Source organism: Oncorhynchus keta, unplaced genomic scaffold (assembly GCF_023373465.1).
Source record: "Oncorhynchus keta strain PuntledgeMale-10-30-2019 unplaced genomic scaffold, Oket_V2 Un_scaffold_3664_pilon_pilon, whole genome shotgun sequence".
NCBI classification, from domain to species: domain Eukaryota; kingdom Metazoa; phylum Chordata; class Actinopteri; order Salmoniformes; family Salmonidae; genus Oncorhynchus; species Oncorhynchus keta.
Window position 1 is genome coordinate 571748 of NW_026290923.1, and position 25682 is coordinate 597429.

Here is a 25682-nt window from a genome sequence, read left to right on the forward strand (position 1 = left end):
AATGAACGTCACGAAATGCCGCGTTTTCTATTTTGTTTTGTCAATGAAGAGTAGACTTCATAAATATACAGCTCTGGAAGAAATGAAGAGACCACTGCAAAATTATAATTTTACTGGTTTTACTATGTGTTTGTGTAAAATTTACATATTTGTTTTATTCTATAAACCAGCAACATTTCTCCCAAATTAAAATATTGTCATTTAGAGGATTTATTTGCTGAAAATGACAACTGGTCAAAATAACAAAAAAGATGCAGTGTTGTCAGACCTCGAATAATGCAAGTAAAATACGTTTATTTTAATTTTTAAACAACGCTAATGTTTTAACTTAGGACGAGTTCAGAAATCAAGATTGTGTAATAACCCTGGTGGGTGGGTGAGAAGGAGACCACAGCCTCTAAAAGTATTTTTAGGGAACATGACAGTGACACCAAAGCCAAATCAAATCAAATTTATTTGTCACATACACATGGTTAGCAGATGTTAATGTGAGTGTAGCGAAATGCTTGTGCTTCTAGTTCCGACAATGCAGTAATAACCAACAAGTAATCTAACTAACAATTCCAAAACTACTACCTTATATACACAAGTGTAAAGGGATAAAGAATATGTACATAAAGATATATGAATAAGTGATGGTACAGAGCGGCATAGGCAAGATGCAGTTGATGGTATCGAGTACAGTATATACAGATGAGATGAGTATGTAAACAAAGTGGCATAGTTTAAAGTAGCTAGTGATACATGTATTACATAAAGATGCAGTAGATGATACAGAGTACAGTATATACGTATACATATGAGATTAATAATGTAGGGTATGTAAACATTATATTAAGTAGCATTGTTTAAAGTGGCTAGTGATATATTTTACATCAATTCCCATCATTAAAGTGGCTGGAGTTGAGTCAGTGTGTTGGCAGCGGCCACTCAATGTTAGTGGTGGCTGTTTAACAGTCTGATGGCCTTGAGATAGAAGCTGTTTTTCAGTCTCTCGGTCCCAGCTTTGATGCACCTGTACTGACCTCGCCTTCTGGATGATAGTGGGGTGAACAGGCAGTGGCTCGGGTTGTTGTTGTCCTTGATGATCTTTATGGCCTTCCTGTGACATCGGGTGGTGTAGGTGTCCTGGAGGGCAGGTAGTTTGCCCCCGGTGATGCGTTGTGCAGACCTCACTACCCTCTGGAGAGCCTTACGGTTGTGGGCGGAGCAGTTGCTGTACCAGGCGGTGATACAGCCAGACAGGATGCTCTCGATTGTGCATCTGTAGAAGTTTGTGAGTGCTTTTGATGACAAGCCGAATTTCTTCAGCCTCCTGAGGTTGAAGAGGCGCTGCTGCGCCTTCTTCACGATGCTGTCTGTGTGGGTGGACCAATTCAGTTTGTCTGATGTGTACACCGAGGAACTTAAAACTTACTACCCTCTCCACTTCTGTCCCATCGATGTGGATAGGGGGGTGTTCCTTCTGCTGTTTCCTGAAGTCCACAATCATATCCTTAGTTTTGTTGACGTTGAGTGTGAGGTTATTTTCCTGACACCACACTCCGAGGGCCCTCACCTCCTCCCTGTAGGCCGTCGCTTCGTTGTTGGTAATCAAGCCTACCACTGCTGTGTCGTCCGCAAACTTGATGATTGAGTTGGAGGCGTGCGTGGCCACACAGTCGTGGGTGAACAGGGAGTACAGGAGAGGGCTCAGAACGCACCCTTGTGGGGCCCCAGTGTTGAGGATCAGCGGGGTGGAGATGTTACCTACCCTCACCACCTGGGGGCGGCCCGTCAGGAAGTCTAGTACCCAGTTGCACAGGGCAGGGTCGAGACCCAAGACTAACAAGACTAAGACGCTCCTCGTCTTCAGTGCTCGATTTGGCACAAATCCATATCCTGGCTTCATACTTCATACTCACGCCCACCCTAGTTGGTTTACGAATATTGATGCTCAGTTACTAACCAGATGGACCCCATTGAATAATCTGGACCAATGTAAACCTGGACACTCCCACCCAGCGTTCCTCTGAAAACACTCATCTAAACGAGGTCCTAGACAATCCACTACAAACAGACAACCAGTTTGTTAAAAACAAATCAATTTTATTCAGAGAATATTTTCCACTTTAACAATCACAATGGTTAAGACATAAAATATTTTTTTAATAAAAATACTGCAACTTTAAAAATGCTATAACAGCATTGCTTTAACCTTTTCATCATTCACACTTTGACCTTTTATTTTTAATATTTTTAAGTGTTCTGGGCTCCAAGCAGCCAATGGGGTCTTGTTTCCATTAGGTTCTAGGTTGACATTCTAGGAGCGGTTCTTGCTGACCCAGTGGTACTTGTCCTGCCTGGGCCCAGTGAAGGAGGAGGTGGCTCTGTAGGGTTTGATTCCTTTAGGAGGCTGGAACTGGCTGCTGTGCTGCTGGGCGAACAGACCTCCAGAGGGGGGGCCGTGGGGGGGGTAGCCATCCCCAGGGAAGGCCCTTCTGTTGGAGTAAGCTGCCCAGGCCGGAGGGGGTGGCACTGGAGCAAACTCACTGAACTGGAACAGAGAGAAAAAGTAAGATCACAACCACATCATTGATGCCTGCCAGCTCTTACAACACCTGGGCCACATCTGTTACTGCATCATCGACTGTGCAATGTCTGAACGCAACCAGAATCTAAACCCAATCTAACATCCTTAGAGCGCTCAAATTCAACTCTGGACTTTAAAGCCAGTTTCACTGCATTTTCTCCCCCTTCACTGTTCCCCTTCTAAATTAGGGACTGGTTTAGACCTGGGACACAAGATGGGTTAAATTATCAGGTAGACCAGAAAACCAGGAGGCTCCGGACCTGGTATGGTAAGAGTTCAGTACCCCTGCCCTAGAGTTTTGTTACATCAGAGCTCTTAACATTAGTTTGTTAGTTACCTGGTAGACACCTCTAGAGCGCTAGTTACCTGGTTAGTTACTTGGTAGACACTGTTGGGGTTGCTGACTGTTGGGATGGTTTTGGGTTTCGGGTTGTGGGCAGGGCAGGGAGCGGATTGGCTGCTGCAGCTGCTACTCATGCTGGTGTCCCCGTCCTCCTCGTCGGAGCAGCCTGATTGAATCAAATCAAAGCTTTAAAACACTTCACAGTAAATGGATTCGATTATCTGTCCTGGGTTACCCCGGTGAGAGGAGTTTTCACCGGCTGAAAAGTAGTTGTATTCGTTCTGGAATGGGGCTGCCTCCCAGGCGTGAGCCAGGTGCCCCGTTCAAAGCCCACAGCGAAGTAGTCTCAAACAAAAGTGACGTAGACTAATTTATGTGGATAAGGAGTAGGAAGGAGTCTGTTCAAGGGAAAAGGGATTGGCGTCTTTATCAAAAGCGGTTGACGATCCCTGCCCTACCGGCTACAGTAAAACATAACTGTAGAACCTTCCAGAACAGTTCATTGGGAACTGCCTTCCAGTGAAAACTAGTTAGAACATTTATTTTCAATAAAATACATGTTTGTGGACATTGACAGCAACATTTTTTACTTTTAAATTTTTTATTTCACCTTTATTTAACCAGGTAGGCAAGTTGAGAACAAGTTCTCATTTACAATTGCGACCTGGCAACATGACCAAACTGCGCAGATTACTGTTTAATTTGAGAAGGACGCGCCTCCATCAGCGCTTTGACTAGTTACACCACGTGCCATAGACCGGTTCCCGCAGCTCAGCATAATCCAATCCGCCCATACACGTTGCAACACATTTGATAATCAGGGTAAGAAATACAAAATATTGGTCTGAGAAACAGAAAACACAAGACAGAAAACCAGAGCACCTGATTGGATGTCGGAGGCGGCCCGCTCCACTGCATTATGTATACGTCGGGAAAACTCCTTGTCACCCTGGTGACAGCCCTGCAGCTGCATCACACAGAAGGGAACGCTGCGCTCTCCGTACCTACACAGGAAAAGCATCACAACATCTTCCTGCCACAACACAGTAACCCCTTTCCCTGGGCTCAGGTTAACAAGCAGAGGGAGGTTCTAGCTGAGCCAGACCAATACATTTCTCAAACCTCTCCTCGTGTGCCCCCCTCAGACTTCTCAGTTTTATTCTAGCCCTGCACTAGCTCACCTGATTTAAGTAGTCAAAAGCCTGATATTATTTGGATCAGGTGTGGTAGCTCTGGAATGAATTAAATACAGGGAGAGGAGGGGTTAAAAAAGTTCTGGTCTAATAATCACATGTAGCAGCTGGGGGTTTCCAAGGAGAGGTTTGAAAACTACTAGCCTAATCAACACAATCCTGGGTCATATTCATTAGCTCATTCTGTAAAAAAAACTTTTGCAATGAACACGACCCCGGCTGGCTCCACCCTAATGAACACGACCCCGGCTGGCTCCACCCTAATGAACACGACCCCGGCTGGCTCCACCCTAATGAACACGACCCCGGCTGGCTCCACCCTAATGAACACGACCCCGGCTGGCTCCACCCTAATGAACACGACCCCGGCTGGCTCCACCCTAATGAACATGTCTCCACAGCACCAGTTTGTGGATAACTGAGAAGCCGGGGTCGAGTAGAACCTTCTGGAACAGGTGTCAACTAGATTGAGTTGTTCTGGAGCTGAGGTTCGGGGGACGGAACACGTACACCACAAATCGAGCCATGAAGCCCAAACAGACATTGTATTTGACAATTTCAAACCTTACATTTGTACATGTTCCAATAAATCTATTTATGAGTGTAAATACTTGGGTATAGATTTCTTGAAATAGATAGAGGTGAATTCCAAGTGGGTGTTTAGTCTTAGGTCTACATTTAACATGCCAAGGGGCTGAATTTGGCACACCAGTTGACAGTCTCTGCCCGAGAGGCTCCAATAAGACATACCAGTACAGTAGTGCCTCAGTACAACAGCACTCACCTGCAGGACACCTCTCCAGGGTCGACCCAGATTGTCATCTCCCGTGGCAACCCCAGGTCCTCGTAACAGACAGCACTCCGTAAACACGCCCTCTCCAACACAGGGTCCCTCAGCTGAGCTCGGTTCATTCGCAGGCACCTAACACATACCCAATGGTTATACACACCGGAACACAAAGCCAGAGAAAATCTTGCCTGTGTGGTTACTGACCAGTAGGCCTGTCCCTTGACAGGCGTGTGTAGTTACTGACCAGTAGGCCTGTCCCTTGACAGGCGTGTGTAGTGTGTAGTTACTGACCAGTAGGCCTGTCCCTTGACAGGCGTGTGTAGTGTGTAGTTACTGACCAGTAGGCCTGTCCCTTGACAGGCGTGTGTAGTTACTGACCAGTAGGCCTGTCCCTTGACAGGCGTGTGTAGTTACTGACCAGTAGGCCTGTCCCTTGACAGGCGTGTGTAGTTACTGACCAGTAGGCCTGTCCCTTGACAGGCGTGTGTAGTTACTGACCAGTAGGCCTGTCCCTTGACAGGCGTGTGTAGTGTGTAGTTACTGACCAGTAGGCCTGTCCCTTGACAGGCGTGTGTAGTTACTGACCAGTAGGCCTGTCCCTTGACAGGCGTGTGTAGTTACTGACCAGTAGGCCTGTCCCTTGACAGGCGTGTGTAGTTACTGACCAGTAGGCCTGTCCCTTGACAGGTGTGTGTAGTTACTGACCAGTAGGCCTGTCCCTTGACAGGCGTGTGTAGTGTGTAGTTACTGACCAGTAGGCCTGTCCCTTGACAGGTGTGTGTAGTGTGTAGTTACTGACCAGTAGGCCTGTCCCTTGACAGGTGTGTGTAGTGTGTAGTTACTGACCAGTAGGCCTGTCCCTTGACAGGTGTGTGTAGTGTGTAGTTACTGACCAGTAGGCCTGTCCCTTGACAGGTGTGTGTAGTGTGTAGTTACTGACCAGTAGGCCTGTCCCTTGACAGGTGTGTGTAGTGTGTAGTTACTGACCAGTAGGTCTGTCCCTTGACAGGTGTGTGTAGTGTGTAGTTACTGACCAGTAGGCCTGTCCCTTGACAGGTGTGTGTAGTGTGTAGTTACTGACGGTAGGCCTGTCCCTTGACAGGTGTGTGTAGTTACTGACCGGTAGGCTTGTCCCTTGACAGGTGTGTGAGGGTACCAGTGGGTCTTGTAGGTGTCAAACAGGGCTGAGGTGAGGGCAGCAGCAAACTCCTCTCTGCTTTCAGCATCTAAACTACCATGGCGCTTCGCCAGCCGAGCAACGAAGAACACTGCTGCTGCAATCTCTTCCTTCATTGTTAGAACGTCAAACCACCTAACCTTAACAAAACCTTGAGCCAACTACCTTAGCAACACAGACACTACTTAAAGGCTTAATTAAACTGCAGCTTTAGAAAACAAATGACAAAATGTCCCAATCCCTAGCAAACAAATCTGCTTTTAAACGTTAACGTTTCTCTCTGAACTCTTCTAGATGACAGACAGTTCATTCAGCGCAGTTAACAGCAGCTTCAGACCAGAACCAACAGATTCTATATAAGAGCCTGTTGCTAAACACACCTCGTTTAAATCAGCTGTGTATGAGGGAAGAGCACAGGTGATGCGAGTTCCAATGTGATTGATTGATTGATTGATTGATTTATTGATTGATTGACAGCAGCCTGCGGTAGTTCCTCTGACAGAAACAATGCACCATGGAGATAACCAGACTCAGTACCATCTCATTCATTGATATGTTAACCAGACTCAGTACCATCTCATTCATTGATATGTTAACCAGACTCAGTACCATCTCATTCATTGATATGCTAACCAGACTCAGTACCATCTCATTCATTGATATGGTAACCAGACTCAGTACCATCTCATTCATTGATATGCTAACCAGACTCAGTACCATCTCATTCATTGATATGGTAACCAGACTCAGTACCATCTCATTCATTGATATGGTAACCAGACTCAGTAGCATCTTATTCATTGATATGGTAACCAGACTCAGTACCATGGACCGCTCTGTCTGTCAGAACCTTCACAGGTACCACTCTGTCTGTCAGAACCTTCACATGTACCGCTCTGTCTGTCAGAACCTTCACAGGTACCACTCTGTCTGTCAGAACCTTCACATGTACCGCTCTGTCTGTCAGAACCTTCACAGGTACCACTCTGTCTGTCAGAACCTTCACAGGTACCACTCTGTCTGTCAGAACCTTCACAGGTACCACTCTGTCTGTCAGAACCTTCACAGGTACCACTCTGTCTGTCAGAACCTTCACATAGACCGCTCTGTCTGTCAGAACCTACACATGGACCTCTTGAACACCAAACCAACTTTCAAAAGTTCAGGCTATCCTAACTTAAAATTCTTTAAAACTTTTATCAACTATAACTAGACAAATGTGCATACATTTGCATAAATCAGCTCACCAACAGTGCCTCTTGAACCGTTCAAGCTAGAGACACCAAACCAACTTTCACATGTTCAAGCTAGCCTAACTTCAAATTCTTTACATTTTGTATCAACTGTAACTATATACATTTGCATACATTTGCATAAAGTAACTCACTAACAGTAACTCTTGAAATGTTTAAGCTAGAGACACCAAACCAACTTTCTAATGTTCAGTCTATCCTGACTTCACATTCCTAAAAACGTTTATAAACTACAAGCAGTGGTAATTTGCATGGATTAGCTTAACACTTCATGGATTCAATGCCAAAAATAAGAACACGGTGGTAGACATTTTAATGCTAGCGCTCTTTAACCATTTCAGCTACAAACATTCAAAACAAGCTTGCAAGCACACCACAATTTCTTCAGGAAATATATTTTATAGTTAACATTATTATTACAAATAGAAGATTATCACTTCTCACAATGGTGCTCGTTTTGTAAAGTTAGATAAAGCTGAATCCATGGTTTCCATGGTTTCCATGTGTTTGATGCCATTCCATTTGCTCTGTTCCAGACATTATTACGAGCCGTCCTCCCCTCAGAAGCCTCCTCTGGTGTGGGCATAGGCAGACGTTGCAACTGGCCTATTCTACAATGACATTCAATATGCTACCAACTTTGATTGAGAAATGATGACATCATTTAAAAACGTCATTTTGCGCTCCCTCACCTTAAAAAACACCACCACACCACTGGAATGGAAGGAAATGTGCCAATGCACGGTGGACTGTTCGGATGCTGTTAAATTATGTCGTTACTATGAAACCCATTGAACAAATGCCTGTCCCCCCCATGGAAATCAATAGCCTGTTATGGTGCCAGCCCTGAGCCTGTGTCCCCCATGGAAATCAATAGCCTGTTCTGGTGCCAGCCCTGAGCCTGTGTCCCCCATGGAAATCAATAGCCTGTTCTGGTGCCAGCCCTGAGCCTGTGTCCCTCATGGAAATCAATAGCCTGTTCTGGTGCCAGCCCTGAGCCTGTGTCCCTCATGGAAATCAATAGCCTGTTCTGGTGCCAGCCCTGAGCCTGTGTCCCTCATGGAAATCAATAGCCTGTTCTGGTGCCAGCCCTGAGCCTGTGTCCCCCATGGAAATCAATAGCCTGTTCTGGTGCCAGCCCTGAGCCTGTGTCCCCCATGGAAATCAATAGCCTGTTCTGGTGCCAGCCCTGAGCCTGTGTCCCCCATGGAAATCAATAGCCTGTTCTGGTGCCAGCCCTGAGCCTGTGTCCCCCATGGAAATCAATAGCCTGTTCTGGTGCCAGCCCTGAGCCTGTGTCCCCCATGGAAATCAATAGCCTGTTCTGGTGCCAGCCCTGAGTTTAGTCAAAAGGCTAGTGAGAGTTAACACATAGCAACTGTTTATGAGAATAATAGGCAAGAAATAATAACGCATAATTACTGTTGTTGAGAATATAGACTTCACACCTAGTCACTGTTGTTGAGAATATAGACTTAACACCTAGTTACTGTTGTTGAGAATATAGACTTAACACCTAGTCACTGTTGTTGAGAATATAGACTTAACACCTAGTTACTGTTGTTGAGAATATAGACTTAACACCTAGTTACTGTTGTTGAGAATGTAGACTTAACTCTAATTACTGTTGTTGAGAATATAGACTTAACACCTAGTTACTGTTGTTGAGAATATAGACTTAACACCTAGTTACTGTTGTTGAGAATGTAGACTTAACTCTAATTACTGTTGTTGAGAATATAGACTTAACACCTAGTTACTGTTGTTGAGAATATAGACTTAACACCTAGTTACTGTTGTTGAGAATATAGACTTAACACCTAGTCACTGTTGTTGAGAATATAGACTTAACACCTAGTTACTGTTGTTGAGAATATAGACTTAACACCTAGTTACTGTTGTTGAGAATATAGACTTAACTCTAATTACTGTTGTTGAGAATATAGACTTAACACCTAGTTACTGTTGTTGAGAATATAGACTTAACACCTAGTTACTGTTGTTGAGAATATAGACTTAACTCTAATTACTGTTGTTGAGAATATAGACTTAACACCTAGTTACTGTTGTTGAGAATATAGACTTAACACCTAGTTACTGTTGTTGAGAATATAGACTTAACTCTAATTACTGTTGTTGAGAATATAGACTTAACACCTAGTTACTGTTGTTGAGAATATAGACTTAACACCTAGTTACTGTTGTTGAGAATATAGACTTAACACCTAGTCACTGTTGTTGAGAATATAGACTTAACACCTAGTTACTGTTGTTGAGAATATAGACTTAACTCTAATTACTGTTGTTGAGAATATAGACTTAACACCTAGTCACTGTTGTTGAGAATATAGACTTAACTCTAATTACTGTTGTTGAGAATATAGACTTAACACCTAGTTACTGTTGTTGAGAATATAGACTTAACACCTAGTTACTGTTGTTGAGAATATAGACTTAACTCTAATTACTGTTGTTGAGAATATAGACTTAACACCTAGTCACTGTTGTTGAGAATATAGACTTAACACCTAGTTACTGTTGTTGAGAATATAGACTTAACACCTAGTTACTGTTGTTGAGAATATAGACTTAACTCTAATTACTGTTGTTGAGAATATAGACTTAACACCTAGTTACTGTTGTTGAGAATATAGACTTAACACCTAGTCACTGTTGTTGAGAATATAGACTTAACACCTAGTTACTGTTGTTGAGAATATAGACTTAACACCTAGTCACTGTTGTTGAGAATATAGACTTAACACCTAGTCACTGTTGTTGAGAATATAGACTTAACACCTAGTCACTGTTGTTGAGAATATAGACTTAACACCTAGTTACTGTTGTTGAGAATATAGACTTAACACCTAGTCACTGTTGTTGAGAATATAGACTTAACACCTAGTCACTGTTGTTGAGAATATAGACTTAACACCTAGTTACTGTTGTTGAGAATATAGACTTAACACCTAGTCACTGTTGTTGAGAATATAGACTTAACACCTAGTTACTGTTGTTGAGAATATAGACTTAACACCTAGTTACTGTTGTTGAGAATATAGACTTAACACCTAGTCACTGTTTCAGACACACACACTATAATAGTGTCCCATGTATTCACAGTCACCTGGCAGAAAACCGGAGTCCTCCTGGAGCGTCCTGTCGCCTTGGTAACAGACGCGCTCTCCGCACTTCCGGGTTTCCAAAAACGTAACATTTCTTACAGTGTATCATCTCCTCATTTAGCTAGGTAGCAATATCAATGTTCGTCTGTGGCTCGGTTACTTTATAATATTGATGATTCGGTGATATCCGCTCTGTTGTTGGTTGGTAAAAAACACACGGGCTATCGTAATGTTTGAGTCAGAGCCGCGGGCTGGGGTAACGGAGGAGGAGGAGAGGAGAGAGGCAGAGCAGCTAGAGACAGAGTTGGATAAATACTTCTTCACGGTGTTTGACGGCTCGTCTCCTGAAGATGTGTCTCACGCCAAGCAGCTGTGGACCTCTTTGTCACTGCTGCCTCCGCTAGAGTCCCGCCTGGTCAACGCAGACATCCGCCAGAGGCTGCCGATAGCCCGGACAAACCAAGAGACACTCCTGGTAGTCGGTAAGGTTAAGTTAGCCCGGACAAACCATGTGAGGCACACTGCTCGGTTCACCTGCTGTCACACTCTTATTTCTGATGCAATACTTTTTCCCCCTATGAGATATTTATTTATACTAGTACAGGACTGTGTATTGTGTAACATATGCAGCCTCATGTGTTCTACCTCCTGGATAGACTAGATCAGTGGTTCCCAAACATGGAGTCGGGACCCCATGAGGTCCCCTGGAAATATTTAATCTTATCATCAGTCAAATTAAGAAAATGTCTTTCCTCAAATGTGTATAGAATAAAACATTTGAGTGTCAACTAAGAACCTTTTGCATGATTATGAGCTTTAATGTCATTATTGTGTGTTGGGAGTGCGTGAACTAATTTTGAGTGGATATGAACACACAGATTTAACTAGGGAATTAACCTTTTCATTTCATTTCGAGACATCAGTGCCTGCATTTATACCCCTGCATACCCCTTCTAGTCTCAATTTGAGGTCACGTGCCAAAACAATTAAATAACCTTTTATTTTTCCTTTTTAGACACCAATGCTGCTCTCAAACCATCTTCTTCGGACCATAGTAAGTATACAGCCATTCCTTAGATATCACAGTCATAAAGACATCAATATATATATGTGTGTGTGTGTGTGTGTGTGTGTGTGTGTGTGTGTGTGTGTGTGTGTGTGTGTAGGGTTGGGTAGGTTATTTTCTTTGCAGTTATTAGTTACTTGTCACCAACAAAAAGGTAAACAAGAGGTCTATAGCAAAATTGTAATCAGTAACTGTAACGATGTTTGTTGGTGGAAGGAGAGGAGTACCAAAGTGCAGCGTGGTATGTATCATAACACTGTTAATCCAGAATGAACACGAACAAAAACAACAAACCGACGTTCTGACAGGTGCAACAAACACGAACCAGAAAATAACTACCCACAACTCAAAATGGGAAAACAGGCTACCTAAGTATGGTTCTCAATCAGAGACAACGATAAACAGCTGCCTCTGATTGAGAACCATACCAGGCCAAACACATAGAAAAACACAACCTAGACCTACAACATAGAATACCCACCCACATCACACCCTGATCAAACTAAACATAGAAACACAACACCTAGACCTACAACATAGAATACCCACCCACATCACACCCTGATCAAACTAAACATAGAAACACAACACCTAGACCTACAACATAGAATACCCACCCACATCACATCCTGATCAAACTAAACATAGAAACATACAAAGCAATCTAGGGTCAGGGCGTGACAGTAACGTAACTTTTAGATTACCCAAACTCAGTAACGTAATCTGATTACACTCAGTTACTTTTAGATTACTTTCCCCTTCAGAGGCATTAGAAGAAGACATGTATGTAACTAATTGAACCACATCTATTGCAGGATAAATCAATGTTAAGGTTTACATAGCTGGTCATATATGGATGTAACATGTTACATTATGGGTTGGTTATGTAGGCTTCTTCTAACAAGTCGCTTTCTACTACATATAATAATACAATTCAATTATATCTTTACATTAAAAACCAAAGTCTATCAGAATTCCAGTTATTCCAATACATGTTATACCCTTTGATCTTCAAGAACAGGACTTGGAAATATGAAAGTATAGATCCCCAAATTGTTCTACCTGAGCATGACCGCAAAACTAAGGACTTATTAGCCAGCCCTACTCTGTTGTTTATGATTTAGTTGTCATGGACGACTGATTAGGCTCATTGATTCGAGTTGAAAATGAATGCTGATGGAATGGCATGCTTTGAGCACTACTGAAAGGGCTATTTACATGTGAAGCATGAATATCATATGCTGCATTTGCTATAGGCCTCTTGTTTACCTTTTTGTTGGTGACACTTTGATATCTTGATAATATGCAGCTGTTTAAAGGGCAAGTCCACAGATGAAATAATAACAAAACCGACTCCCCGCCTCTGTTTTGGTAAAAAGCTGAGGGATGGGCCTGGAGAAATGTAACCACTCTCAGATTAATAGACAGAGCTGTGGATGCAAGGACTGACCATCCATGATACCAAAATGATTGTTTTTGCCATGTTATGAGTTTACTTTTACAATGTTTACAAACACATTTATATATAAACAATCTTATATTTTGTTTTTTTCACGAAGTGTGACAGTTGAACTAAGCTCATGAGGCATTTATAAGTTATATTCTTCAAGAATCAATGGAGATATAAATTATATATAAGTCTAAAAATGTATGTAGCAACTACAGATTGTCCCTTTAAGTCTATCTAAATTGTGGGAGTTTGAGCTTGTGTCCATTAGGCCTATGGATTTATTTATTTTATCAGCATTAATTAGTTTGAGCAATAAAAGCCCCACTTGTATTCCATAAGCTGGGATCCACACTGTGCAGCTGTTATTCTATAGGCTGGGATCCACACTATGCAGCTGTTATTCTATAGGCTGGGATCCACACTATGCAGCTGTTATTCTATAGGCTGGGATCATCACTATGCAGCTGTTATTCTATAGGCTGGGATCCACACTATGCAGCTGTTATTCTATAGGCTGGGATCCTCACTATACAGCTGTTATTCTATAGGCTGGGATCTGCACTATGCAGCTGTTGTTCTATAGGCTGGGATCCACACTATGCAGCTGTTATTCCATAGGCTGGGATCATCACTATGCAGCTGTTATTCTATAGGCTGGGATCATCACTATGCAGCTGTTATTCTATAGGCTGGGATCTGCACTATGCAGCTGTTGTTCTATAGGCTGGGATCTGCACTATGCAGCTGTTATTCTATAGGCTGGGATCCACACTATACAGCTGTTATTCTATAGGCTGGGATCCTCACTATACAGCTGTTATTCTATAGGCTGGGATCTGCACTATGCAGCTGTTGTTCTATAGGCTGGGATCCACACTATGCAGCTGTTATTCTATAGGCTGGGATCTGCACTATGCAGCTGTTATTCTATAGGCTGGGATCTGCACTATGCAGCTGTTATTCTATAGGCTGGGATCTGCACTATGCAGCTGTTGTTCTATAGGCTGGGATCCACACTATGCAGCTGTTATTCTATAGGCTGGGATCTGCACTATGCAGCTGTTATTCTATAGGCTGGGATCCACACTATACAGCTGTTATTCTATACGCTGGGATCTGCACTATGCAGCTGTTATTCTATACGCTGGGATCTGCACTATGCAGCTGTTATTCTATAGGCTGGGATCCGCACTATGCAGCTGTTATTCTATACGCTGGGATCTGCACTATGCAGCTGTTATTCTATAGGCTGGGATCCACACTATGCAGCTGTTGCAAGAGCACATTTTTCACTGGCTGTCCACTGGTTTAAAAAACAATGATTGATAGGCAGCTTAAACCTCTTGAATTCAACCACAATCCGTAAGGCACAAATAGCTAAATGAGAGAGCAGCAGTGTGATTCACATCAATGTGTAGATATCAATAGTAAGTGATATCCGTATCGCCGTAGACTACACCACTGCTGTCATCATTACCTCCAAGCATTTTACATGTTTTACCTTCATTTAACTAGGCAAGTCAGTTAAGAACAAATTCTTATTTTCAATGACGGCCTAGGAACAGTGGGTTAACTGCCTGTTCAGGGGCAGGAGGACAGATTTGTATCTTGTCAGCTTGGGGATTTGAACTTGCAACCTTGCGGTTTCTAGTCCAAAGCTCTAATCACTAGGCTACCCTGCCGCCCTTTGTTTAGTCAAGTTAGATCATCTTTGGATGCCGACAGCAGTCGCACCATTGGAAGACAGACATACAGTAGCTTGGACTGAAACCTACAAAAGACTATTCCTGCTCTTTTCACGCGATCCATCAAACACATTTGGTGTGTCATCATAGTGGTCTCTGTCATCATAGTGGTGGTCTCTGACATAGTGGTCTCTGTCATCATAGTGGTCTCTGTCATCATAGTGGTCTCTGTCATCATAGTGGTCTCTTACATCATAGTGGTCTCTGACATCATAGTGGTCTCTGTCATCATAGTGGTCTCTTACATCATAGTGGTGGTCTCTGTCATCATAGTGGTCTCTGTCATCATAGTGGTCTCTTACATCATAGTGGTCTCTGACATCATAGTGGTCTCTGACATCATAGTGGTCTCTGTCATCATAGTGGTCTCTTACATCATAGTGGTCTCTGACATCATAGTGGTCTCTGTCATCATAGTGGTCTCTTACATCATAGTGGTCTCTGACATCATAGTGGTCTCTGACATCATAGTGGTCTCTGACATCATAGTGGTCTCTGATTGGTGGTCAGACTCGCTCAGGTGGAACAAACATAAACTTGCGCCATTCTTTCAATGCTGATTTGAATGTCATTGAGAAAGCAGAGTAGTGTCAATTTAAAAGTTATCCTCGAAATAATCATCTAGTTTTTCTAAAGCATCTGTAATCTGATTATAATATATTTGCTGGTAACGTAACGGATTACAGTTACTGGGTTTTTATAATCCCTTACATGTTATCCGTTACTCCCCAACCCTGTGTGTGTGAAACAGGAGAGAGGCTGCAGGAGGTTCGCCATCAGAAGCAGAGACAGGAGGACAGGCTGCAGGAGGTTCGCCATCAGAAGCAGAGACAGGAAGAGAGACAGAGATACATGGACATGGTGAGAGGAAACGACCCGGGGTGTGTGTGTTAGAGTAGAGGTGGTAGTGACCAGTGATACAGTGGTGTCCTGATGGTCCATCCATCTGATGTGTAGACCTTTAGCTGATTACGCAGAGAGAGAGAGAGGGGCTATAGGGGGGATGGGGAATTAATTGACTGAAAGCTTGTCTCTGTATCTCATACTGTCTCAAGACACACAGTGGTCTCTGTCATCATAGTGGTCTCACACACACACACACACTGACATCACACACACACACACACACACAGTGGTCTCTGACACACACACAGACACACACAGGTGGAACAACACACACACACGTGCCCACACAGCATATTCCTAATGGTCTATCAGCCAGTGAAAGACTGTCTCTCTCGCTGTCTCCCTCCTGTAAATCAACCTTATAGCCTGTTTACTAATTACTGCTACTGCTGCACACACTGGGCTTCAACATTACTGACTGTACGTGTGTGTGTGTGTGTGTGTGTGTGTGTGTGTGTGTGTGTGTGTGTGTGTGTGTGTGTGTGTGTGTGTGTGTGTGTGTGTGTGTGTGTGTGTGTGTGTGTGTGTGTGTGTGTGTGTGAATGAGGGGCAGGGCTGGGAACCGGTTAATAACATTATTTTACGTTCCAGGCAGTTTTTCCCACAAGAAACTCAACAAAGCGTCTATGCAAAACTCTTACTGTCACTCAGAAACGTATTCCAGTGTCTGTCTGCCTGCCAGTTGAACATCTTTTCCAGTGTCTGTCTGCCTGCCAGTTGAACATCTTTTCCAGTGTCTGTCTGCCTGACAGTTGAACATCTTTTCCAGTGTCTGTCTGCCTGCCAGTTGAACATCTTTTCCAGTGTCTGTCTGCCTGCCAGTTGCACATATTTTCCAGTGTCTGTCTGCCTGACAGTTGAACATCTTTTCCAGTGTCTGTCTGCCTGACAGTTGAACATCTTTTCCAGTGTCTGTCTGCCTGCCAGTTGAACATTTTTTCCAGTGTCTGTCTGCCTGCCAGTTGAACATATTTTCCAGTGTCTGTCTGCCTGCCAGTTGAACATCTTTTCCAGCGTCTGTCTGTCTGCCAGTTGAACATATTTTCCAGTGTCTGTCTGTCTGCCAGTTGAACATCTTTTCCAGTGTCTGTCTGTCTGCCAGTTGAACATATTTTCCAGTGTCTGTCTGTCTGCCAGTTGAACATCTTTTCCAGTGTCTGTCTGTCTGCCAGTTGAACATCTTTTCCAGTGTCTGTCTGCCTGCCAGTTGAACATATTTTCCAGTGTCTGTCTGTCTGCCAGTTGAACATCTTTTCCAGTGTCTGTCTGCCTGCCAGTTGAACATATTTTCCAGTGTCTGTCTGCCTGACAGTTGAACATCTTTTCCAGTGTCTGTCTGCCTGCCAGTTGAACATATTTTCCAGTGTCTGTCTGCCTGACAGTTGAACATCTTTTCCAGTGTCTGTCTGCCTGACAGTTGAACATCTTTTCCAGTGTCTGTCTGCCTGCCAGTTGAACATCTTTTCCAGTGTCTGTCTGCCTGCCAGTTGAACATCTTTTCCAGTGTCTGTCTGCCTGCCAGTTGAACATCTTTTCCAGTGTCTGTCTGCCTGCCAGTTGAACATCTTTTCCAGTGTCTGTCTGTCTGCCTGCCAGCCAGCTGAACATCTTTTTCATTGTAGGCTATCTGCCCCTCCTCCCTCCGTAGCATAGTCTACTGTAGCCCCTCCCCCTCCGTTGCATAGTCTACTGTAGCCCCTCCCCCCTCCGTTGCATAGTCTACTGTAGCCCCTCCCCCCTCCGTTGCATAGTCTACTGTCGCCCCTCCCCCCTCCGTTGCATAGTCTACCGTAGCCCCTCCCCCCTCCGTTGCATAGTATACTGTAGCCCCTCTACTGTAGCCCCTGTTATTTAATGGGAGCCTCCCCAACATAATCCAGGTAGAATCAGGAATTCCCCAGGGCAGCTGTCTAGGCCCCTTACTTTTTTCAATCTTTACTAATGACATGCCACTGGCTTTGAGTAAAGCCAGAGGGTCTATGTATGCAAATGATTCAACACTATACACGTCAGCTACTACAGCGACTGAAATGACTGCAACACTTAACAAAGAGCTACAGTTAGTTTCAGAGTGGGTGGCAAGGAATAAGTTAGTCCTAAATATTTCTAAAACTAAAAGCATTGTATTTGGGACAAATCATTCACTAAACTTCAACGACATCTCATAATGAATAATGTGGAAATTGAGCAAATTGAGGTGAATAAAGTGCTTGGAGTAACACTGTATTGGAAACTGTATTGGTCAAAACATATTGATACAACAGTAGCTAAGATGGGGAGAAGTCTGTCCATAATAAAGCGCTGCTCTACCTTCTTAACAACACTATCAACAAGGCAGGTCCTACAGGCCCTAGTTTCTACCTTCTTAACAGCACTATCAACAAGGCAGGCCCTACAGGCCCTAGTTTCTACCTTCTTAACAGCACTATCAACAAGACAGGTCCTACAGGCCCTAGTTTCTACCTTCTTAACAGCACTATCAACAAGGCAGGCCCTACAGGCCCTAGTTTCTACCTTCTTAACAGCACTATCAACAAGACAGGTCCTACAGGCCCTAGTTTCTACCTTCTTAACAGCACTATCAACAAGGCAGGTCCTACAGGCTCTAGTTTCTACCTTCTTAACAACACTATCAACAAGGCAGGCCCTACAGGCCCTAGTTTCTACCTTCTTAACAACACTATCAACAAGGCAGGTCCTACAGGCTCTATTTTTGTCACATCTGGACTACTGTTCAGTCGTGTGGTCATGTGCCACAAAGAGGGACTTGGTAAAATTGCAGTTGTCTCAGAACAGGGCAACATGGCTGGCCTTTGGATGTACACAGAGAGCTAACATTAATGATATGCATGTCGATCTCTCATGGCTCACAGTGGAAGAGAGATTGACTTCATCACTACTTGTTTTTGTAAGAAGTGTTGACAAGCTGAATGCACTGAGCTGCATGTTTAAAATACTAACACACAGCTCAGACACCCATCCATACCCCACAAGACATGTCACCAGAGGTCTGTTTAAACTACTGGCACACAGCTCAGGCACCCATACATACCCCACAAGACATGTCACCAGAGGTCTGTTTAAACTACTGGCACACAGCTCAGGCACCCATACATACCCCACAAGACATGTCACCAGAGGTCTGTTTAAACTACTGGCACACAGCTCAGGCACCCATACATACCCCACAAGACATGCCACCAGAGGTCTGTTTAAACTACTGGCACACAGCTCAGACACCCATACATACCCCACAAGACATACCACCAGAGGTCTCTTCACAGTCCCCAAGTCCAGAACAGACTATGGGAGGAGCACAGTACTACATAGAGCCATGACTACATGGAACTCTATTCCACAGTACTACATAGAGCCATGACTACATGGAACTCTATTCCACAGTACTACATAGAGCCATGACTACATGGAACTCTATTCCACAGTACTACATAGAGCCATGACTACATGGAACTCTATTCCACAGTACTACATAGAGCCATGACTACATGGAACTCTATTCCACAGTACTACATAGAGCCATGACTACATGGAACTCTATTCCACAGTACTACATGGAGCCATGACTACATGGAACTCTATTCCACAGTACTACATAGAGCCATGACTACATGGAACTCTATTCCACAGTACTACATAGAGCCATGACTACATGGAACTCTATTCCACAGTACTACATATAGCCATGACTACATGGAACTCTATTCCACAGTACTACATAGAGACATGACTACATGGAACTCTATTCCACAGTACCACATAGAGCCATGACTACATGGAACTCTATTCCACATCAGGTAACTGATGCAGCAGGAGAATCAGATTTTAAAAACACTAAAATACACCTTTTGGAACAGCAGAGACCGTTGTAGTGGTGGTATTATACATGTTGTATTGTAGTGGTGGTATTATACATGTTGTATTGTAGTGGTGGTATTATACATGTTGTATTGTAGTGGTGGTGGTATTATACATGTTGTATTGTAGTGGTGGTATTATACATGTTGTATTGTAGTGGTGGTATTATACATGTTGTATTGTAGTGGTGGTGGTATTATACATGTTGTATTGTAGTGGTGGTATTATACATGTTGTATTGTAGTGGTGGTGGTATTATACATGTTGTATTGTAGTGGTGGTATTATACATGTTGTATTGTAGTGGTGGTATTATACATGTTGTATTGTAGTGGTGGTGGTATTATACATGTTGTATTGTAGTGGTGGTATTATACATGTTGTATTGTAGTGGTGGTATTATACATGTTGTATTGTAGTGGTGGTGGTATTATACATGTTGTATTGTAGTGGTGGTGGTATTATACATGTTGTATTGTAGTGGTGGTATTATACATGTTGTATTGTAGTGGTGGTGGTATTATACATGTTGTATTGTAGTGGTGGTGGTATTATACATGTTGTATTGTAGTGGTGGTATTATACATGTTGTATTGTAGTGGTGGTATTATACATGTTGTATTGTAGTGGTGGTATTATACATGTTGTATTGTAGTGGTGGTATTATACATGTTGTATTGTAGTGGTGGTATTATACATGTTGTATTGTAGTGGTGGTATTATACATGTTGTATTGTAGTGGTGGTGGTATTATACATGTTGTATTGTAGTAGTGGTATTATACATGTTGTATTGTAGTAGTGGTATTATACATGTTGTATTGTAGTGGTGGTATTATACATGTTGTATTGTAGTGGTGGTGGTATTATACATGTTGTATTGTAGTGGTGGTGGTATTATACATGTTGTATTGTAGTGGTGGTATTATACATGTTGTATTGTAGTGGTGGTGGTATTATACATGTTGTATTGTAGTAGTGGTATTATACATGTTGTATTGTAGTGGTGGTATTATACATGTTGTATTGTAGTGGTGGTATTATACATGTTGTATTGTAGTGGTGGTATTATACATGTTGTATTGTAGTGGTGGTGGTATTATACATGTTGTATTGTAGTGGTGGTGGTATTATACATGTTGTATTGTAGTGGTGGTGGTATTATACATGTTGTATTGTAGTAGTGGTATTATACATGTTGTATTGTAGTGGTGGTATTATACATGTTGTATTGTAGTGGTGGTATTATACATGTTGTATTGTAGTGGTGGTATTATACATGTTGTATTGTAGTGGTGGTATTATACATGTTGTATTGTAGTGGTGGTGGTATTATACATGTTGTATTGTAGTAGTGGTATTATACATGTTGTATTGTAGTGGTGGTATTATACATGTTGTATTGTAGTGGTGGTATTATACATGTTGTATTGTAGTGGTGGTGGTATTATACATGTTGTATTGTAGTGGTGGTATTATACATGTTGTATTGTAGTGGTGGTATTATACATGTTGTATTGTAGTGGTGGTATTATACATGTTGTATTGTAGTGGTGGTGGTATTATACATGTTGTATTGTAGTGGTGGTATTATACATGTTGTATTGTAGTGGTGGTATTATACATGTTGTATTGTAGTGGTGGTGGTATTATACATGTTGTATTGTAGTGGTGGTATTATACATGTTGTATTGTAGTGGTGGTATTATACATGTTGTATTGTAGTGGTGGTATTATACATGTTGTATTGTAGTGGTGGTATTATACATGTTGTATTGTAGTGGTGGTATTATACATGTTGTATTGTAGTGGTGGTGGTATTATACATGTTGTATTGTAGTGGTGGTATTATACATGTTGTATTGTAGTGGTGGTAGTATACATGTTGTATTGTAGTGGTGGTATTATACATGTTGTATTGTAGTGGTGGTATTATACATGTTGTATTGTAGTGGTGGTATTATACATGTTGTATTGTAGTGGTGGTATTATACATGTTGTATTGTAGTGGTGGTATTATACATGTTGTATTGTAGTGGTGGTATTATACATGTTGTATTGTAGTGGTGGTGGTATTATACATGTTGTATTGTAGTGGTGGTGGTATTATACATATTGTATTGTAGGGGTGGTATTATACATGTTGTATTGTAGTGGTGGTGGTATTATACATGTTGTATTGTAGTGGTGGTATTATACATGTTGTATTGTAGTGGTGGTGGTATTATACATATTGTATTATAGTGGTGGTATTATACATGTTGTATTGTAGTGGTGGTGGTATTATACATGTTGTATTGTAGTGGTGGTATTATACATGTTGAGGTGTGTGTGTTCTAGGCCAGACGGAGAGAGGACATCATCAACATGCTACATCAACAGAGACAGAAGAGGATCCAGGTGAAACACCGTGTTACTATACTTGTGAGGACTTTTTGGGGACCATCAATTGATTCCCTAAACCTAACTTTAAACCTAACCCTAATTCTAACCCTAACCCCTTAAACCTAACCCTAATTCTAACCCTAACCCCCTAAACCTAACCTTAAACCTAACCCTAATTCTAACCCTAACCCCTTAAACCTAACCCTAATTCTAACCCTAACCCCTTAAACCTAACCCTAATTCTAACCCTAACCCCCTAAACCTAACCTTAAACCTAACCCTAATTCTAATCCTAACCCCCTAAACCTAACCTTAAACCTAACCCAAACTCTAATGCTAACCCCCTAAACCTAAAATATATATATTTTTTCTTGGTTTACTATTCTTGTGAGGACTTTCGGTCCTCACAAGAATAGCACTAAAGTACACACACACACACACACACACACACACACACACACACACACACACACACACACACACACACACACACACACACACACACACACACACACACACACACACACACACACACACACACACACACACACACCCACACACACGAACACACTACCACAATGTACAGCACATGTGATCACTGAATGTTCAGGTCACATGACCCTGTTTGCCTGCTGGGTGCAAAGCTTATGCAAGGCTTCAGGGCTACAGACAGAATAACATAAACCTCTGTGTATTTGTCTTTGTGTGTGTCTGTGCGTGCACGTATATGTCTCTGTATGCATGTGTGTGTATGTGTATGTGACAGAGGGAAACAGTCTCGCTCCCCTACAAGCCTAGGCAGAGGGACAAGAGTGAGAGGTACGTGACACTGTGTGTGTGGTGTCTGTGTTCCGCTGAAGCTGCAGAGTAAATCTGTGTGTGTGTGTGTGTGTGTGTGTGTGTGTGTGTGTGTGTGTGTGTGTGTGTGTGTGTGTGTGTGTGTGTGTGTGTGTGTGTGTGTGTGTGTGTGTGTGTGTGTGTGTGTGTGACAGGCTGGCTGTTAACCCCCCAGGGCACCTGGACACAGACGTGGAGGAGGTCCGAAGGCTTCAGTAACACACAGACCTCGGCGTCAGAACAGAACCAGGCGGATCCATGTCTGCAGGAGTTGATGTTTTAGTTACAGTGACTTCCTGTTTTTATAAAGTCTGTCTTTGATGAACTGGGTGGAAATATTGTCCTTTTTTGTATGAAGGATATTATCTTTAAAAGAGAGGGTTGTCTGTTATTTAAAAGAGAGGGTTGTCTGTTATTTAAAAGAGAGGGTTGTCTGTTATTTAAAAGAGACGGATGTCCGTTATTTAAAAGAGAGGGATGTCTGTTATTTAAAAGAGAGGGTTGTCTGTTATTTAAAAGAGAGGGTTGTCTGTTATTTAAAAGATAGGGATGTCTGTTATTTAAAAGAGAGGGATGTCTGTTATTTAAAAGAGAGGGATGTCTGTTATTTAAAAGATAGGGATGTCTGTTATTTAAAAGAGAGGGTTGTCTGTTATTTAAAAGAGAGGGATGTCTGTTATTTAAAAGAGAGGGATGTCTGTTATTTAAAAGAGAGGGTTGTCTGTTATTTAAAAGAGAGGGATGTCTGTTATTTAAAAGAGAGGGATGTCCGTTATTTAAAAGAGAGGGATGTCTGTTATTTAAAAGAGAGGGTTGTCTGTTATTTAAAAGAGAGGGATGTCTGTTATTTAAAAGAGAGGGATGTCTGTTATTTAAAAGAGAGGGATGTCCGTTATTTAAAAGAGAGGGATGTCTGTTATTTAAAAGAGAGGGATGTCTGTTATTTAAAAGAGAGGGATGTCTGTTATTTAAAAGAGAGGGATGTCTGTTATTTAAAAGAGAGGGATGTCTGTTATTTAAAAGAGAGGGATGTCTGTTATTTAAAAGAGAGGGAGGTCTGTTATTTAAAAGAGAGGGATGTCTGTTATTTAAAATAATATAATAATATATGCCATTTAGCAGACGCTTTTATCCACAGAGAGGGATGTCTGTTATTTAAAAGAGAGGGATGTCTGTTATTTAAAAGAGAGGGATGTCTGTTATTTAAAAGAGAGGGATGTCCGTTATTTAAAAGAGAGGGAGGTCTGTTATTTAAAAGAGACGGATGTCCGTTATTTAAAAGAGAGGGAGGTCTGTTATTTAAAAGAGAGGGATGTCTGTTATTTAAAAGAGACGGATGTCCGTTATTTAAAAGAGAGGGATGTCCGTTATTTAAAAGAGAGGGATGTCGGTTATTTAAAAGAGACGGATGTCCGTTATTTAAAAGAGAGGGAGGTCTGTTATTTAAAAGAGAGGGATGTCTGTTATTTAAAAGAGAGGGAGGTCTGTTATTTAAAAGAGAGGGAGGTCTGTTATTTAAAAGAGACGGATGTCCGTTATTTAAAAGAGAGGGAGGTCTGTTATTTAAAAGAGAGGGATGTCTGTTATTTAAAAGAGAGGGATGTCTGTTATTTAAAAGAGAGGGATGTCTGTTATTTAAAAGAGAGGGATGTCTGTTATTTAAGAGAGGGATGTCTGTTATTTAAAAGAGAGGGATGTCCGTTATTTAAAAGAGAGGGAGGTCTGTTATTTAAAAGAGAGGGATGTCTGTTATTTAAAAGAGACGGATGTCCGTTATTTAAAAGAGAGGGATGTCTGTTATTTAAAAGAGAGGGATGTCTGTTATTTAAAAGAGAGGGATGAGAGAATACCGATTTTTGGGATGTCTCGTGGTCTGACAACCACTCCTCTAACTCTGACAACCACCCCTCTAACTCTGACAACCACCACTCTAACTCTGTCACCTTCCACTGCAGATGTCTCGTGGTCTGACAACCACCCCTCTAACTCTGACAACCACCCCTCTAACTCTGACAACCACTCCTCTAACTCTGACAACCACCCCTCTAACTCTGACAACCACCCCTCTAACTCTGACAACCACCCCTCTAACTCTGACAACCACCCCTCTAACTCTGACAACCACCCCTCTAACTCTAACAACCACCCCTCTAACTCTGACAACCACCCCTCTAACTCTGACAACCACCCCTCTAACTCTAACAACCACCCCTCTAACTCTGACAACCACCCCTCTAACTCTGACAACCACCCCTCTAACTCTGACAACCACCCTCTAACTCTGACAACCACCCCTCTAACTCTAACAACCACCCCTCTAACTCTGACAACCACCCCTCTAACTCTGACAACCACCCCTCTAACTCTGACAACCACCCCTCTAACTCTAACAACCACCCCTCTAACTCTGACAACCACCCCTCTAACTCTGACAACCACCCCTCTAACTCTGACAACCACCCCTCTAACTCTGACAACCACCCCTCTAACTCTAACAACCACCCCTCTAACTCTGACAACCACCCCTCTAACTCTGACAACCACCCCTCTAACTCTAACAACCACCCCTCTAACTCTGACAACCACCCCTCTAACTCTGACACCTTTCACTGCTGATGTTTCGTGGTCTGACAACCACCCCTCTAACTCTGACAACCACCCCTCTAACTCTGACAACCACCCCTCTAACTCTGACAACCACCCCTCTAACTCTGACAACCACCCCTCTAACTCTAACAACCACCCCTCTAACTCTGACAACCACCCCTCTAACTCTGACACCTTTCACTGCTGATGTTTCGTGGTCTGACAACCACCCCTCTAACTCTGACAACCACCCCTCTAACTCTGACAACCACCCCTCTAACTCTGACAACCACCCCTCTAACTCTAACAACCACCCCTCTAACTCTGACAACCACCCCTCTAACTCTGACAACCACCCCTCTAACTCTGACAACCACCCC

General features: G+C 42.6%; 2 protein-coding genes across 13 annotated transcripts; one reads left to right on the forward strand and one right to left on the reverse strand.

The window, feature by feature from the left end:
* Positions 1-2067: 2067 nt before the first annotated feature.
* btg4 (B-cell translocation gene 4) lies at positions 2068-6426 on the reverse strand. The gene is made up of 5 exons (XM_052516106.1): positions 6019-6426; positions 4893-5030; positions 3798-3919; positions 2939-3081; positions 2068-2536 (listed from the first exon to the last, which is right to left on the reverse strand). The coding sequence occupies exons 1-5, from the start codon at positions 6189-6191 to the stop codon at positions 2303-2305; spliced, it is 810 nt and encodes a 269-aa protein (XP_052372066.1). The 5' UTR covers positions 6192-6426; the 3' UTR covers positions 2068-2302.
* Positions 6427-10420: 3994 nt separating this feature from the next.
* hoatz (HOATZ cilia and flagella associated protein) lies at positions 10421-23041 on the forward strand. Of its 12 annotated transcripts, none has more exons than XR_008132063.1 (6): positions 10430-10940; positions 11469-11507; positions 15466-15575; positions 21835-21918; positions 22646-22698; positions 22872-23041. XR_008132063.1 is itself a non-coding variant. In XM_052516090.1 (6 exons), the coding sequence occupies exons 1-6, from the start codon at positions 10683-10685 to the stop codon at positions 22997-22999; spliced, it is 648 nt and encodes a 215-aa protein (XP_052372050.1). In that variant the 5' UTR covers positions 10430-10682; the 3' UTR covers positions 23000-23041. The 12 variants fall into 12 exon arrangements, 11 of the variants coding, with proteins under 11 accessions (XP_052372056.1, XP_052372060.1, XP_052372054.1 ...); XM_052516090.1 differs by having other exon boundaries at positions 21835-21894; XM_052516091.1 differs by having other exon boundaries at positions 10432-10935.
* The last annotated feature ends 2641 nt before the right edge of the window (positions 23042-25682 follow it).